General features: G+C 41.9%; 1 protein-coding gene across 9 annotated transcripts in view; it reads right to left on the bottom strand.

Annotated features, from left to right (window-relative positions):
• DENND5B (DENN domain containing 5B) overlaps nucleotides 1-18,195 on the bottom strand; it is a 153,070-nt gene that overhangs the window by 28,743 nt on the left and 106,132 nt on the right. For 6 of the 9 annotated variants that reach the window (XM_073223371.1, XM_073223372.1, XM_073223366.1 and 3 more), the window contains 6 exons: nucleotides 13,054-13,147; nucleotides 12,109-12,219; nucleotides 8,962-9,093; nucleotides 7,536-7,688; nucleotides 6,649-6,727; nucleotides 336-417 (listed from right to left, as the gene is read on the bottom strand). In XM_073223371.1, the coding sequence (XP_073079472.1) occupies nucleotides 336-417; nucleotides 6,649-6,727; nucleotides 7,536-7,688; nucleotides 8,962-9,093; nucleotides 12,109-12,219; nucleotides 13,054-13,147 (651 nt within the window). The remainder of the gene's footprint in view (nucleotides 1-335; nucleotides 418-6,648; nucleotides 6,728-7,535; nucleotides 7,689-8,961; nucleotides 9,094-12,108; nucleotides 12,220-13,053; nucleotides 13,148-18,195) is intronic. The other 3 variants (XM_073223369.1, XM_037020272.2, XM_037020273.2) reach the window with 1 other exon arrangement.

Genomic DNA, 18,195 nt, shown 5'->3' with positions numbered 1-18,195 from the left:
CCTGGCAGCAGTTTTTCTGCCAAGCAACCTGACATTATTTGCAGGTTTTTCTGGTCTGAGTCTTTGGGCAGCAGGCATTTAAGTTTTAAAAAAACAGAACAAAAGAAATGGTACAGTAATTTAGGAATGCTTTAAAATTTTTCTCAGCTGCATTTTCTCTTTGGATTTAAGGTCAGGAAAAGACATAATAGTATAAAATAAGGGAAGATTGCAAAATATGTTTTCTTCAGAATATATAAGCAAAAAGTACACACAGCCAAAATCATTGGAGCAATTTAAATAAAAGGTATAACTACTTCAGAGTTATCATCACATGCTAGTCATAGAACCAATACCTCATGTCCTGGATAAGAGAGACCCTGAGTGTCGGCAACATAACTCCCGAGTCAGATTTTCTTCTTTCTGGTCCAAGGGCAACTATGTAGAAAAATATCAACAAAGTATTAGAAAAATAACAGTAAGGACAAGAAAAAAATCTACACGGTTCACATTCTACAAATACTTTGAAATTACTTTGATACGAACAAATTTCACGAAAAGCAGAAAAGCTCAAATTCTTTCTCCTAAATGTTACTTTATTAATACAGTAAACCAGCTATTTTTTTTTTTGTCTAGTTAATCTGGGGCTGTGTTGTGAAAGTTTAAATGAATCATAAAAGGGCCCACTTAGCAAATAATGCAATGTGTACAAATTCTGGCCGTAAAGGCCAGTCATTTTCTAAAGTTATTCATTCTAGGAGCTCTGGATAATTACATGGAAGCAATGTCTACAAATTAAGCCACTCTGTATGTAAATCATCTCTGGGCTCATGAATTGCAATCACACAACTTCCGTAAACTCTGAGTGTTTAAAAAGGAACCTCAGACTTCGGGCCCTCTGGTCTGGCAAGTTTCTACTCCAATGTTCAAATCCAAATAATAGTATATATATCATGCACAGTGAGTAATCTAAATGGACATTTAGACGTATAATGTCCATGAGCCATCTGCTTATAAAGCCTGAAGAGCTAACATTTATAAAAGGAAAAATGATTCTCTTGTACAGCAATGGCTAAGCAATCAATTATTGGCTAATGTATTAGAGTTGGCAGTGCTGAACCTCACTTTACGGGGATGCTGTGGAATTTTGTGCCCTTTATTTCAATTTTCCCTTTTGTAAATAAAGACTAAGCTACAAAAACAATGATAGCATTAGAATCTAGATGAGGGTTTTGCTGTATATTAAACCTGTACTTTTTTAGTTTTTAAACACATTCTATGCTAAGGGGTTAGATACCAGAACATGTAAATATATTTGAAGCTGTCACTGAGGGAAGACAGAAGGGAACATTCTGGTGTTAATTAGCATTTGCCTGTTTCGGCACTTGGTGACAGAGGCTGGCCTGGTACTTGGCAGGTATAAATGAGTATGATGGGGCTGCCAGGACAAAGACAACGTGGCCAGGCCAATCTAAAGGTAGTTCTTTTGAGGGCCCTCCTTACCAGGTGGGCGATAAATGGGCCATTTGTCATGGCAGTTTTGGGAGGGAGTTTTCAGTGGGTCACTTGAAACACCAGCTGTTCTTGATACCCAGGAGGTAACAGACACCGAGTAAGTAGTAAGTTGTTCCAGAGACTCGCAGGCATGTGCCCTGTTAGTCTGAGACCATCACCACTTACGTGTGCTGATGAAAGCAATCTGCCTCCAGGGAGAAAGGGAAGCACTCGGGAAGCCTCTGTGCACCCGGGGATCAGAGCGCAGAGGGCCACGGGAGTGGTGAGGAGGAGGCGGAGAAGGGAAGAAAGGGTCATGAAGCGGCACAAAGGAGCTGAAATCACAATCAGCAACTTGGCCAGAGGGAGACAAGATGGCAGGAGTCATGCCTGGGAGCAGAGAACGGGCGAGAACAGTGAGGAGGAGCCGGCCATTCAAAAGGCAGCCACACCCGCCGTAAGGGCGATCACGGCCTGAGCACGTTCTGCGGGCCTCCTCTGGGGCCCTATATTCTGGCCACCCTTTACGATCCATGCTTCTTATACATGCAATGTACTTTTTCATGTCCCCACACATCCTTTAATGTCTCCTGTTTTAGTCCATTTACCACTTCAGCTGAGAGCAGTACAGCTGAAGGTTAAGAACACGGCTTTCTCAAATTGCAGACAACTCAACTGCTTACGGGCGAGGAATTTAATATATGGGTTGTTTCCTCATCTGCAAACTGGGGTCAGTAAGAGAACCTGCCTTATTCAAACAGGGGTAAAGCACTTAGGATAGCGCCTGGAACAAAATAAGTTCTCAATAAATGAAACAAAATGAAATTTAGCTTTAATTTGGTCCCTGTGTGAAATCTTTCCTGAATATTCTCTCTCCCCACAGTGTACTGTTAGATGCCATTCCCTCTCTAACAGAACCTGTAAAACCGAACATCTATCATAAACTTACCAGTTTAACATTTCTGCCAGTCCGATTCAACTATGTGTCTCCTGAGGCTCAGTCATATCCTATTCTCAGAATATCCTGAGGGCCCGGTAGAGGCCCATACAGTGGACATGCTCAACAAATACTCATTGAGGAAGATGAGGCTACTTAGGCCAAATGACAGAGCCTTAAACGACAAGTCAGAAAGTTACAGAAATCCCAGGGAGGGGGCAGGGATTCTGAAAGAAATGATATGCTCGTCAGCGCTGTTTAGTTGGTTAACCGCAGTGACAGTGCGATGGTATGAAAGAAATGAGGAAAATGAGCTAGAAATTATTCTAAAGGCCAGCTTGTGGGTGAACTGAGACAGTGCCAGCCGGTGAGAACCTGGAGGGGAAATATTCAGTGGCGGAAAACACATGACTTAGTGACCTGATGGAGGGGGTGAGCAAGACTCAACAGTCAGAAACAATGTTAAATATGAATACAAACTGTTTTAATATACATTATCCGATCCAATTAAAACTTCCCTTGGAATTTTTTAATCTTAATTTTGCAAATCAAGAAACAGGCTCAAAGGGGTTAAGAAACCTGCCCATTAAAAGGTCATGTCCATGGGCTTTCTGTTACATTACAGATGACTTTCCAGCTTCTAAGCTTGACTGAGAAGGGTGATGATGCCATGAAATAAGATGCAGAGAAGCGTAGGGACAGGTAGCTGAGATAATGAGTTTGTTTCAAGATGAGTTGAGTGTGAGGTCCCAGTGAGCCAAGAACAGGGATGTCTAGGAGCTAGGGCTGGGGACAGATGACACAGTCACTTGGAAAATGCCAAGTGAAGACCAAGGAACCCCTGAGACTACCAGAAGGCAGGAGAGAGGCATGGGGCACATTCTCCCTCATAACCCCCGGAAGAAACCACCCTTGCTGACATCTTGATTTGCACTTCTAGCCTCTGGGACTGTAAGACAATAAATTTCTGTTCTTTAAGCTACCCACTGTGTGATGCTTTATTATGGCAGCCCCAGGATATAAATATTGTATTTTATTAGTGACGCAGAAGGCACTTCAGGGGTTAAGGAGTTAAGCCATAGTATAGATCTAAAATCTGAGAAGGTTTCCAAGAAGTCTATTCCAGATGAGAAACTTATAAATTACTTAACTACATACTTCTATTACTATTTCTTAATTCAATAAACTCAAACGCAGTAGACCACTTTCTCCTTCAATATAAACACTCCTGGATTTAATACTTAGCCACAGGAATTCCCTTTGCCTATCTCCCTGAATCAACAGTGCTGCATTGGCACCAAGTTGGCAGAGGGCAGAGACTGTATATATTACTTTTATAGAACCATCTACAGTCTATAAGCAGGTAAGTAATTAATAGAAAACTTTTGGTGAAGATAAGATGACTGAAGAGGGACTCAAAATTCTTCGGCTAGATCCAGAATAACCATTCAAAAGCAGTATTTCCACCGCCTTCTTCATCCTAGCCCACCCCCTGCCGAATGATTGAGAAATCCACTTGAAGTTTAGTGGAACCTTGTCTGAGGATGCAAGGCTTATGAACAACATCTACGTTTAAACTGACCAACATTTTTAAAGGTAGAAACTTTTGGGTGATATATCAGGAACAATGTTCTTTCTAGGACTGATTGCATTCTGAGATCCTTTCTTTGAAATAGGACTTGCAACCACTAGGTAGAGTGACTAGATCAAAATTTGAGTAGGTGAAATCAAGACAGTCTGAAAGGCATGGAGGAAACCTAAGTGCTTATTGTTATTACGTGAAAGAAGCCGATCTTAAAAGGCTGTATACTATAGGATTCCAACTATATGACATTCTGGGTAAGGCAAAACTAGGCAGACAGTAAAAAGGTCACTGGTTGCCAGAGGTTAGGGGAGACGAAGGGATGAATAGGTGGAGCACAGAGTGAAACTACAGTTATGATACTATCATGGTGGATCCGTGTCCTTGTACATTTGTCCAAACCTACAGTATGTACAACCCCAAGAGTGACCCCAGTGCGAACTATGGACTTCGGGCGATGATGTGTCAATGTAGGTTCATCAGTTGTTAAGAAATGTGCTACTCTGGTGGGGGTACTAATAATTGGGGAGGCTATGCTTGCATGGGGGCAGAGGGTTTATGGGAAATCCCTGTAGCATCTGTTCAATATTGCCACTTAAAATTAAAGTCTATTAAAAAAAAAGATAATCTACCCTGATATGGTCCTCTCGCTGAGACAGATCTTTCCCATTTTTCTGCGACCCTTAAAATGTCTCTGAGTCCCGTTTAATGCTGCTTCTGAAGGGACAGTAATGGTCTATCTTCTAGTCTCACTCTGGCTCTTGCTACTAACAGCAGTGTTCAAACCCACTATGAAGCTCTAAGAACTTGGAGGATCTTTCTTTAATATGACAATGCAGACTGTTTACTGCCATTAATTAGCTTAACAGTTGGCAAACAAAATATATTTTTTGGAAAACACACACACACACACACACACACAGATTTAAAAGCAGAAGAGTCAATGAGCTGCTGATTTTTGTAAAATTACACATTGTTTCTCAGTAATGAAAACCTTTTTGATATATGCTTTCCACACTGCCATATTTTTAAGTCCAAATTTCATGGGCTGAATTATCAGAAATGTTAGAACAATATTAATACTAAAATCCATCCCTCCAGACAATAGATTGATTTCAGAAGCTATATGGCTTATACAAATCTTACTTGAGATCAGTAAAATATTTCGCTTGTATTCACTCTTTATCACTAACCCTTCATCAACACTTGCCGGTGAAGCATCAACAGTGACTGCTTGAGGCTTTGACCACTGGGTCTGACTTCAGAGTTTTGCTGGTCACACTAACTGGAGGCCACTGCAAACACCTGGGCCTCTGTCTCCTGCTCAGCCACCCAACATCTGACCAACCAGTCAGGAAGATGCTGGTGCCTGGCAGCTGCTCCCCCTCCCAGCGGGGCATTCCCAAGCACCTCATTTGGCACAAGGGCCAAATGCTTCCCCTCCCCTACCTTAACTGGCCTTGACTTTGCAACATTTCATCTGACAGATGGCTATTTTTCCTGGGAATTTATTTTTTCTAGTTACGGTAAGCTATCTTGGTCTTATGGTCCAAACAGCTAAATTTTCTAGGAGAATAGGTAAGTATTAGAGACAGACAGCTTCAGAGCATAAACCAATGCACTCTAATTTTTCAGTAGAAAAAGGGGCGAAGGAGATGGACACTAGAGAATGCTTTTAAGCTTGATCTCATTCTTTATAAATACAGTTACACATCTTGGGACAGCAGAACCTTGACATTCTGTTTAGCAGGGGGAGGGGGGCCCCCAAGGCAATGTAGTATCAAATTCATATTCCTAGCTGTCTGATTGAATACAATAAAAAATTAAGCTTCCAACGATAAACACTTCATTTAGAGTAGTATTGCCTTCTAGGGGCAGCAAGGGGAATGGTGATAGGGTGCTCCAATCATATTTGCAATGTTAATGAGAGCTTGTGGTTGGCTGTTTTTAAAAATATGTATTTTTTTAACATTTCTGGATGTCTAAAATAATCCAATTTTAGAAAAGGTTCCCAAACAGCTGATATTTTATCTCTACTAGCTTTGCATTGTTACTTCTACTTTTGGTAAATAAATGGCTATTTTGCATAAAGACAAGCAAGTTCCTTGTGAAAAATACACAACAGTAGAAAATCAAGGAAGCCTACAAGACTGTAATTAGCTAAAAGGTTATGACACTTCTACCATGTCTAATTAGAAACTGAAGAAGAAATCTGACTCCTGGAGATTTTCAGACATACATACATGTTTTTTCTTTGAAAGATTATTAAATGATGGCTATAGACTTTTCTTCAAGAAGAAAATCCATACACACTACACTCTCATCCTGGAGAGACTGAGGTATATTTGTATGATCCTTTACAATCCATTAGGGGTTTTCACACATTATTTTATTTGACCAACATTAGCATCTTGGCATAGCTAATATTATTTTCCCTATCTTGTAGATGAGGAGGCTAACAATCAGAAACCTCAAGTGACTTTTCTCAGGTTTCCCAGCTAGTATATAACACTGACCCTTCTACTTTACCCCACTCCTGTCAAGATGGATACATTTCAGCGAGAGACAGAGGCAGCACAAAGCCACATGCGACTGATCCTTCACATGGTCCAATGCTGCCAGTTTTGTAGAAAGAATCAAATCAATGAACTCTCACCTGGCGATTCTGCAAGGTGCTCTTGTTTCTCTTCTCTGTCCTGAAACTGAATTAAATGTGACCACAAAGCTGACTTCCCCTGCAAGTACAAGGTTCATAAGGTTTTTCACTTTATAAAAAATATTTCATCAAAAGATAATTTCTCATTAAAATCATCCACACTGAAATGGCCACACTGAGGTGTGGAGACCTAAGCTCATCCACTCAGAGCTGGTGACATTCTGAGCGTCTGACTCCGTGGGTCATGAGGGTCGTCCTCCGCCTCACTGGGGAGCCTGGCGGCAGCCTGGGCAAGGGCGGCTCAGCCAAAGGCTGGAAGGACAGACATGAGAGTTTTGACTTCGGCGTGGCTGCTGCTCAGCTGTGTGTAATTAGGTCCGTCTACGCTGGCTAAAGGGCTCCAGCAGATGTACCTGGGTACCTCCATATACAAGCTGTCTGGATGTGTGAAATGGCCACGAGGGAAGAAAATGGGGCCAGAGGAGAAAGAGAAAGGCGGCGGAAGAAAGAAACACGAGCACAACAAAAAAATCAGGAACGGGACTAGAGGGACAAAAGCGAGAAACCACTTCTACCCTGAATAACTAGATAAGGAACTGCTAATTCCAGCTGACTGAGGTTTTTTTGTGGACAGGTGACAAAAGCAGACACTCGGTGGAGTCTACAGGGACACGCGTCTGCAGGGAACGTGCTGCGTATCCTGCCCTGTTCACCAGGAAGGCGTCCCAAACGCCTCCTAGTCATGGGTTATAGTTTTCTTTTTCAGGAATTAAAATGCCTGTGGTGCATTTCTAGTCATCCTGTGACGAAGGAAGGAACATACGCTTTAATTTTTAGGAACTATTTTTCCCCTTGCTACATCTGGCAGGGCCTCCTGACACTGTTACCTGCTTGACCTGCAGGCCGTGGCTCCAGATCCTTTCCAGCAGGTCGCAGAGGCTGGCGATCAAGGTGTTCTCCTCCAGGCCCGTTATGCTTGCCTCTCCATGGCCCAGCTCCACCGCTTCGTGTCCCATCTTCTCCACCAACATGCGTTTTGTCTGAAAACATCACGTGTCCACCAGTGTTATCCCAGCAGAGGAGCCGAACACCAGCAAGCGGGCCACGGGGTCAGGAGACCAGGCCCCTTCCTCATGCTTCTACGCACAGATTTTTAAGCACCTGGAGAAAATGCCTCAGTCTCTCTGGTCAGCTAACTGGGGTAATACCGTGTATGCTTCTGCTAGTCTGTCAGAGAAACAGGGAGTGACTACAGAGAGATTACGATCCTGTTTTAACCTATCCCCACGCAGATGCTCATACATGACGATTTTCAGGTTACTAACTTGAATACTAATGGGCAGTTATGCCCCATGTACTGTAAGAATCTGAAACCCCATACTGTCACCACAACCAGCCCCCAGAGCCCCCACATCTTAGCACACTAAAGATATTTACCCTGAATTTTGGTTGCACTTTGGCAAAAACCAAAATACAAACAGGGAGCTCTAAATTTTTCTAGAACTCCCTAATCTGTAAGTGAACCAGGCTTTTTTTCCCCTTCCTCTTACCCTCTTTTATCTCTTCTCTGCTCGGTGAGTAGGCACCAAAAAATGGAAAGGAAATGGAAATTAGTCTTAAATGAGCTACCTTATATGAGTCTTATCTGCTCTTATAAAATGTCAAGTAAGATAGAATCTAGTTCCTTTAGGCAGGGGTCTTGTCTGTCTGACTCGGCACCGTGTGATGCTGCTCAAAATGAGGCGTTTGTTGACTACGCAGGGAAGGTACTCAAGAACTGATTGTCGAATGAATGAAACTATTCGTTAAAATGATGTTCTGAGTTTTGTCAATTTGCATTGCTACTTCTGATAAACACAGGTGTCTGAAAGGGGACAGGTGTGTAATACAGACAAACCTACAACAGCTAAAGGCTTCATCCTTGTGAGTATACATAAACATGTATGAGGCACAGATGAGGTTCTACACAGGTGCACATAAAACACACACAAAAACATGTTGCTTTTCACATACAGTGACTACATCTCTGTCACAACCCTCTGACTGGCTTAGGATCTGTTCATCCTGGAAAGGAAGATGGCAATGGCTGAAATGGTGGGAGAAACTGACCCTGTTCCCACATCACTGACCCTGTAGGAGCCAGAGAAGCCGTGAGGTTTATGGCCTCTGTTCAGAGCTCATGAGGTTTATGCCCCAGAGAAAGTTTTCTTTTAGCGAAGCTACAGGCTCAAATGGGGCTGACTCAGCTTTTCTCACCCCTGCACGTGGAGTTTCACGGGAATTCACAGTCTCATATCAGTGAGTAATACGTACCTTCATTCTACATTCTTTTAATAAGCCTTCTACGAACTTCCAGTTGGTTTGTGCGATTACTGCAGGAGAGAGGTCTGACAATTTGGGTTGCCTCAGGTTTTTTCCTAAACTTCGTGCCTCTTGCATATATTTCTACAAGTTAAAGAGTATTTTTAATGCATAAATATTAGGTACCTTTCTGACCCTCTTAACCTTATGCAAACAAGTGCAGGAAGAGCAAGATGCAGAAAAAGGCCGTTAAGTATATATGTGCAATAGCAATTCAAATTTTAGCGCATCCAAAGGCAGAGGGTATTCATACCCCCCACCCCCCATTAACTGTACCCCTGTGAAAATGAGGTGGCAGAAACCCAATCAGGTGAAAACTCATTCAAAATGAGATGGAATTTCATCCAGTTTAGTTTTTTTAATTGGGAATATCCAAGGCTGTGATTAGTCAGGATCATGGTTGTGGTGAAAAAACTGGGGTGTCTGGATTAAAACCCAAGGTTCTGCAGGAACCCACTGACTCAGAGCACGGGATTCCCCCACTCCTCTCCCCACAGATCAAGGGCCTTAACATACACCTTGCCTCTGGGCATCTCTCTCCAACCCAAGCCTTTGCTGTAATAAGTCACAACACTAAAATCAAGGGTTCTAGAATAATTTCAATAAAGTTTTGTACCCTCAGGGATATTTGTTTGTTCATAAAATGGGCATAAAACATGCCCATCTACCTCACAAGAAACTATGAGAAAAGTATTCTGAAAAGTATCACATGCTCCGACGGCAGGAGACCTCTTCTGGGACGTGTTTGCTATGTACCTCCTTCGCCTTGTTTCATAACCCAGAGAAAATGGACACATCGTGTTACTCCTGGATTCAGCAGGACTCAGCCTACCACGGAAACCCAGCCCACCGCTCCTGAGCTTGGGTTGGCGAATTTCCAGGAAACACAATCCCCACACCTGATCAGAGCAGGACTCCTGCTGCCCCTCTTCTCTCTACACCACCTGCAAGACTCATCCAGACATCTTATGTCTGCATCAGGACCACAGCAGAGTCTCCAAAAAGCCCAAGTGTCTAAGGACCGTACTTAGAAAATAACCGCTCTGAGTTACATAGTAAAACTTGCAGTGTGTTGGGGGAGAGAGAGCAGGGCAAGCCAGCACTCCCACAGGCACATATGTGAGATCTATCTTTACTATCTCAAGGGGAGAATTTGGTATTTCAAGTGAAGATGTGTAAAATCCTTTGCATTCCTTAAATAAAAGGAAGTTTGTACATTGAATCTAGTTCCCCTTTGGAAGAAAAATAATCTGCTAAATCTGGTGCACATTTCTTAAGAAATCCCACTGATGAGGAATTCAACTGATGGGTTTACCTGCTACTTCCTAACCCTCCTGACAAAAGGCTGCAGTGCAAGCATTTTAAGGACAGGTTTGAAAATCAGACGAACTCTGTGCACATTTCGTTCCCCAACTCTCGTGTATACACCTCTGCTTCACATCTTTTTCAGACGGTTGGCGCAACAGTATGTGAGTATGAGAGGCAACTATCCTTCCTCATTGGGGAAACTGTGTAACAAGGTCTATGGAAACATCCTGAAGGTTAGTCCTCAAGCAGGAGGTGCAAAGTTTCAGGAAAACCAACCTGACACAGGGCAGGGATCCTACGTGAACATTAGGACATCTGCATTTCCTATCATCTCGGGTTGTCCTAATGTCATCTGGAATATTACAAATCAGATATAAAAGGCTGATAAAGACAGACGGTAACTGGTGGATGTTGATAGGTTCTGTGTCTCCCCCAGCTCAACTCTTCCACGCTTACGACCTATGTCAATGCCGAGAGAACCATGTAAGACTCAATTCTCAAGAAGGTGTAAGTATCAAACTTGGAAGAAGCCTTGACATTTCTCTTTTTCTCAAACGTATGACTAAATATGTTTTTGAAAGTCAGTAACTGGATTAAAAATTAACAGTTTGAGGTTTATGCTCTGTTTTATAAATGAAAACAAGCTAGAACAGGGCTGTCCTTCGAGTGGCCGTATTCACCAAGCCCCCGGCACATACGGGCAGCCTAGCCACTAACCACCAGGTAAGGAATCGGGCCACAGGCAGTCTCCTGCCGAGGGGCTCTGCGGAAGCCACTCAACAGCGACATCCCGCGGACTTGCACAGAACCCGGGCGGGTGGGGTGGGGGGAGGGGAGGGGAGGGGGTGGGGCAGAAGCCCTTCCCCACAGCGGGGAGCGACGCTGCCTCTGCGCATTGCTGAAACAGAGCAGCACCTTCACAGTAAGCAAGTGGGGGTAACAACGTGGTTTTCTTTGGGGCAGCTGTAGGAAAGGGTGCTCTTCAAGATGAAAAATGGAGAAGAAAAAGAAACGTTCACAGGGAGTTTTTAGAATAAAGTTCATTTCACTACAGAGGCAAGTGACCCCAGATTTCTTCTGAGGTTTCCACTACGCTGTTGTTCATGTCTGTCAAAGTCAAAGTTACTCCTGCCTTCAGACGGGCAGTTGTTTAGTGCGCCCTGGTACCACTGGGCAGAGTACTAGTCCTGACCTGCACACCCAGCTCCGCCTCTGTGTGCCGTTTAGCTACGGGTCAGCCTCTTTGGACGTCAGTTAAAATCATGCCAGGTTGGACAAGGTGACCTCACACGTTCCTTTTAGCACTGAGATTCTATGCTGATTACCTGATTTCCTGATCACATAAAACAAAGACCAAGAATAAAGGAAATAACTAAATGTCAAACTAAACTTAAAGAAAAAAGAAAAAAAGATCAGGAAAGGTATATTAAAATGCTATGGAGATAAAATGCTTAAATAAAAGAGAGTTTAAATATTTTCCTTTTGGAAGAAAAACAATGTGGTAAATCTGGTCTCCCCCTACCTCTCAAAAAATACCACTGATTAACTAGGGATTCGAATGATCAGTTTACGTGCCAACAGCACAGGAGGACTCATGTTAGCACACCAGCACGGAAAGGTACCAAGCACAAGAGGAAGCAGACAGTAAACCAGAGAGGTGGAGCATTCACGTCAGGAGGTGATGTGAGGCGCTGCACACCGACGTGCACTCACACGTGGGCAATTCAAGGAACACCAAAGACAAGATTCAGGAACATCTATGTGCAAAGCGCTTTCGGGCCAAGAACATACCAGGCAGCACTCAGAGAAGGATTTTTTAGGAAGTCGTGCAGGAGGAGGTGGAACCTCATCCCACTCCCAGAACGCCATGGAGTTCTGACAGACCACAAGTCCCCCGGGAGGCTAGGAGGATGGCGGCGTGCCCATGACAGAGAAGCAAAAAAGAAACGGAGGGGGAGAAAGACAAGCAGAACGAGCATGCGTATGATGAAGTCGAAGCAAAGGGGGAGGGAGAAAAGAAGGTATCGGAGCAGAAACAGAAAGCACTGCCCGGGTAATGCTTCAGTTCTTAAGAAAACGTTTAAAATCATATGTATCTGTACAAATCAACAAAAAGCAACACATATTAGGAATGATGTGTTCTGCTTTATTTCTACACGTTGGAGTTTTGGAAAGAGTTAACAGATCTGCTGTTTGCATTTTTCTTTGGATCACAAGAAATAACCAAAACTTGTTTGTAATTATTCAAATGTGTAATTGTTGTTTTATTTTCAAGTAGTACAAATAAGGCATGAGGCTCTAATTTTAAAATAGGTTTAAAAATTTTTTTAAATGGTATTGGCAAGTCAAGGACAAAACACAGGCAAGTACACCTTCATTTACTAAGTTTGAATTATGCTTGAAACTTAGAAATGGCTATGCTTCTTGTAAACTTTTTGCTCTACAGGAGACATATTGCCCAAAAGTCTATCCTAAACTTAAGCCTCTATTTGATAAGGTACACAGGAAGGCTTGTTTAAGAGCCGATTTTAGATACGTTAAAATTTTTTTAATGCAGGGAAAAAAGGGTGTTTTCTGCTTTAAGTAAAAACGAAAGGATTACTATTTTAAAATATAACTGAATCTTTTTTTAAAAGAAGGCAGAAGAACCCCAAGCCCTACCCAATGACCCCTGCTGGCCGAGGGAGCCTAGCTCAGGTCTCTTGCATCAACGCATCCTGGGAAGGCGGCACGTACCTCCCGCAAGTCATTGTCCAGCCCGATGTGGTCGCAGTGCTGGCGGAGGCGATCCTTCCTGCGCTGCGTGGTGGCGCTGCGGCTGACCCAGCGGCTGCACAAGAGAGCCATTCCCGAGGTGGAGGTTAAGACAAACATACCAAAAAAAAGTGATCGCTCATTTTTAAAACAGAAAGAATGTACTGTTCAAAGCAAAAGACCAATAATACCCATTTTTCAATAAACTCTTTTTAAAATACATTAATAGCTTCATTGAAACATGACTTAAAATGCCATACACTTCACCCATTTAAATATTCAATTCAGTGTCTTTCAGTATATACAGACATGTGCAACCCTCACCACAATCGACACTTGAAAAACAAGTTAAAAATGCACAGCATCTCCCTATAAGGATCCTCTCCTTTCCCTTACCTGCCCGACAGAGCCCTGGGCCCTGGGTGAACATCGCCTCCCACCGCCCTGTCCTCATAGCCAGGTAGATGAGTTCTTCATTTCCCTCATGACTACACCCAAATCACCGACCTGCCCTTTGTCAATGCCTCAGCCCCGACAAAAATGATTCCTGAACTCCCACTGTGCCCTCAAGTGTCCCCCTCAGCGATTCCCTGCCCTGGCCTCCTCCTCCCTGCCGCCTACTTAAACGATGCATACCACAGACACCTGACCTTCCTTCCAATCCCAACGGACAAATTATATTGGCCACGGCTCAAAACTATTGATTCCACCCGCATCCCTGACCAATTCTCTCTTGCCTTTTTTAACCTACTGCATTAGTAGCCAACTTGGCTGTATCTTCATTTTTTCTCTCTGAGATTTCCCTTCAGCGTACAAGCTTCCTGCTCTCTCTCTTGACCCTCTATAGTTATATTTAAACCTCTTTCTTCAATCTTCTCATATAAACATTCTTAAAAACAGAGGTTTGGATGTAAGGGCTCTACTTAGTTACCTTCGGCTGTTCAGTTCATTCCAGAACAGCTTCTTCCCCTGAAAATGCTCTCCAAGATGATGTCATTTACACACCTGGCTGCCACAGCCAGTGGCGATTACCCAATTCCGAGCTTACACAAACTCTGCTGCATTGGTACTGCTGATGACTCAACCTTAAAACTCCAGCTATTTTCAACTGCCTCAGTGTTTCCAATGGGATAAGTTCTCTCACCTTGGGGTCTTTGTACACAAAGTTTTCTACAACTTCCATTCCTCTTTCAGATAGCTGAGATGCCACATGTAAAGTGTTCTATGATTCTTCTCAATCCAAACACTCCCCAATTGGAGTAGTTACCACAGCGTGTTTTAATTACTTACCTCTTTTCTATAAAGTTCTCTCTGCCATAAACGCTCGAAAGGTTGGTATCATGTCTGTCAACCGCTACACTGGCAGAGTCTATTACATCACCTGCCTCTTCTAAAAATACACCCTAAATAAGCAGGGATGCAGTCTAACATTTAGGCTTATAGATGTTCATTATATCATATATGCAATAACAAATTCTGTGTGTGTCCTTATTCCAAGACCCACATTTTAGCTTTTTAAATGTTCCTGAAGTTAGGGGTATGTCTGCCACTCCATCTATATGTTTAACATATAATTTCCCCAAAAAGCTTTTGAGTTCAAGGAAATTTTTATAACCAACAGTTACTTAGAATGGAGTAAATTTGCTCACAACAACCTAGATGTTCAATAGAAGAGGATGCTATACAATGAAATATCATACAGTCATTAAGAAAAATCAAGTTACAGGATGGTAAATAATGGGAAAATTATACTATAATAATGAATGAAAAAGCAAGATACACATTGAACAATATTCTAATTAAAAAATAAGAAGTATGGACATGCACACATGCACATGCCCATGTTTATGTACAAACACACCAGGATCCACGGAACTGAAGAGCTTTAATACCAGATGTTAACATCTAATGGTGACAGCATTAGGGTTGGTTTTAGAATTTACACTGTCACTTCTAAATATTCTGAATTTTCTAATGAACATGTATTATTTGATTAAACTTTTAAAAAATGTCTCAGCTCTTGCGTTACCATCCCCGTGACTATTCATCACACTATTATTCTAACAATATTCACTCGGGTATATCCTTGACACCACAGACCTATACGCAATTTGAAAATGCATTTATACTTCTGCCATTCAGGAAAGGTTGTAATGCATTACTGACAGTTCATTATTAAAAAAATTTTTTTTATTAATGATGTATCCAGTTTACAAAAAGCTTAAAATGAGAAGGCTGCTTTTGTTGCTTTTTAAATAATTTATGCACACCTTAGGTTTCAAGCTTCTGAATCATCTCATTTCAGTCTGCTATTTAGAGGAACACTGAATAATTATGATAAAAATGGTAGCAAAGAAGGTAGTCCCTCTTAAAATAGTAAAAAAAAAAAGAATAGGTCTATGATTGGGTAAAAAAAATGTGCAAAGATCAAGTAATAATGCATCTTTATAGTAGAATCCCTGTAAATGTCCCTGTAGCAAAGGATCCCCGTAAGAGTGCAAAAAGAGACAAAAAGAATTGAGGTGATTAAAGAGGGAAACCCAGAAAAAAGCATCCTAGACATTGACAAAGATTTTTGCTTGATGAAACCTCCAGACTCCTGACCCTTCTCCGAGGCCCATCTGAGCACCTCCTTATAAATTCAATCTTAGCAAGAGTCTTGCTAAGTCAGTTTAGCAGGAGCCCCCCACCCCCTTGGGCACATGATCACGCTCGCATCTCATCCACCCCCCAGGTGATGTCTGATCACGTAGACCTTGTCTTCAGCAAGAATCCTTTGGTCCAGGCAGAATCTTCCCCTCACCTCTGATATTCATCTGAGTAGTTTTCTACCCACTGACCTCCACTCTGCTCACTGGTTATAAAGTCCTACATGCCCATGTGGTATCTGGAGTATAGCCGAATCTCTCCCTCCCACTGCAAGACCTCATTGCAGGGGTCCCTGCCCCCAAACCATGGCCCCCCTTGAATGAAGTCTGTCTTACCATCTTCAACAAGTGCCATGAGTGTATTTTTTTTCTTTAACAACTCTGAAGCAGAATGTAAACACCACTGGTGAACTTACGTAACAAAGGAGAAGAGTGAGATATAAGCAACAAATAAAATGTACCTGGAGGCCCTGGAAATAGTAGCAAAAACGGTCAGTGTAAGGTAGTAAAATTTGTTCAGGGATTTAAAAAATAAGGGTTACTACTACAAAGCCACAGTAATCAAGACAATTTGGTACTGGTACAAGAACAGACTAGAGGAACAGAATAGAGAGTCCAGATATTAACCCAAACATGCATGGTCAATTAATATACAATAAAGGAGCCATGGACATACAATGGGGAAATGACAGCCTCTTCAACAGGTGGTGTTGGCAAAACTGGACAGCTACATGTAAGAGAATGAAACTGGATCACTGTCTAACCCCATACAAAGAAGTAAATTTGAAATGGATCAAAGATCTGAATGTAAGTCGTGAAACCATAAAACTCTTAGAAAAAAAACATAGGCAAAAATCTCTTGGACATAAACATGAGCAACTTCTTCATGAACATATCTCCCTGGGCAAGGGAGACAAAAGCAAAAATGAACAAGTGGGACTATATCAAACAAAAAAGCTCTGTACAGCAAAGGATACCAACAGTAGAACTAAAAGACATCCTACAGTATGGGAGAATATATTCATAAATGACATATCCGATAAGGGGTTGACATCCAAAATATATAGAGGGCTCACGCACCTTAACAAACAAAAAGCAAATAAGCCAATTAAAAAATGGGCAGAGGTGCTGAACAGACACTTCTCCAAAGAAGAAATTAAGATGGCCAACAGACACCTGAAAAGATGCTCCACATCACTAGTTATCAGAGAAATGCAAATTAAAACCACAATGAGATATCACCTCACAGCAGTTAGGATTGCCACCATCCAAAAGACAAACAACAACAAATGTTGGTGAGGATGTGGAGAAAGGGGAGCCTTCCTACACTGCTGGTGGGAATGTAAATTAGTTCAACCATTGTGGAAAGCAGTATGGAGGTTCCTCAAAAAACTAAAAACAGAAATACCATTTGACCCAGGAATTCTACTTCCAGGAATTTACCCTAAGAATGCAGGAGCCAGTTTGAAAAAGATATATGCACCCCTATGTTTATCGCAGCACTATTTACAACAGCCAAGAAATGGAAGCAACCTAAGTGTCCATCAGGAGATGAATGGATAAAGATGATGTGGTACATATACACAATGGAATATTATTCAGCCATAAGAAGAAAACAAATCCTACCATTTGTGACAACATGGATGGATTTAGAGAGTATTATGCTCAGTGAAATAAGTCAGGTGGAGAAAGACAAGTACCAAATGATTTCACTCTGTGGAGTATAAGAACAAAGAAAACACTGAAGGAACAAAACAGCAGCAGACTCACGGAACCCAAGAATGGACTAATAGTTACCAAAGGAAAAGGGACTGGGGAGGATGGGTGGGAAGGGAGGGACAAGTGGGAAAAGGGGGCATTACAATTAGCACACATAATGTAGCAGAGGGGGGACACGGGAAAGGCAGTATATACAGAGAAGACAAGCAGTGATTCTATAGCATCTTACTACGCTGATGCACAGTGACTGTAATGGAGTATGTGGGGGGGGACTTGATAACAGGGGGAGTCTAGTAACCATAATGTTGTTCAAGTAATTATACATTAATGATATCAAAACAAATAAATAAAATAAATTCAATAAAAAATCAAATATATTAAATAGTTTGCAACAAGAATATGAATGATTCTTGTTACAAAGTAACTCCCTAAGAGTGTCCAAAGGTACATCTTTAAATTTTTCATAAAATGTTTACAAAAAATATAAATAAAAAATAAGGTTACTGGTAAGAGTGGTTCACATAAGTAGTACAAATAGGAAACTGAATACTATAAACACCAGCTAATGACCTTATATAATAAATAAAAGGAAGGACTGGAATATAAATGGCAAACATTTCCTTGGCAGGCAATAGTGGAAAAGGCTTTAGGAAAAGAAAAGGATAAACATTAACTTGCCTGACATAACGAGTAGGTCACTATATACTCTGTGCGACAAAATGCTTTATTAATTTTATTTTAGAACAGAGAAATGGGT

Source organism: Manis javanica, chromosome 15 (genome assembly GCF_040802235.1).
Source record: "Manis javanica isolate MJ-LG chromosome 15, MJ_LKY, whole genome shotgun sequence".
In the NCBI taxonomy this organism is placed as follows: Eukaryota; Metazoa; Chordata; class Mammalia; order Pholidota; family Manidae; genus Manis; species Manis javanica.
Note: the sequence above shows the minus strand (reverse complement) of the source record. Positions and strands in the feature narration are given on the sequence as shown.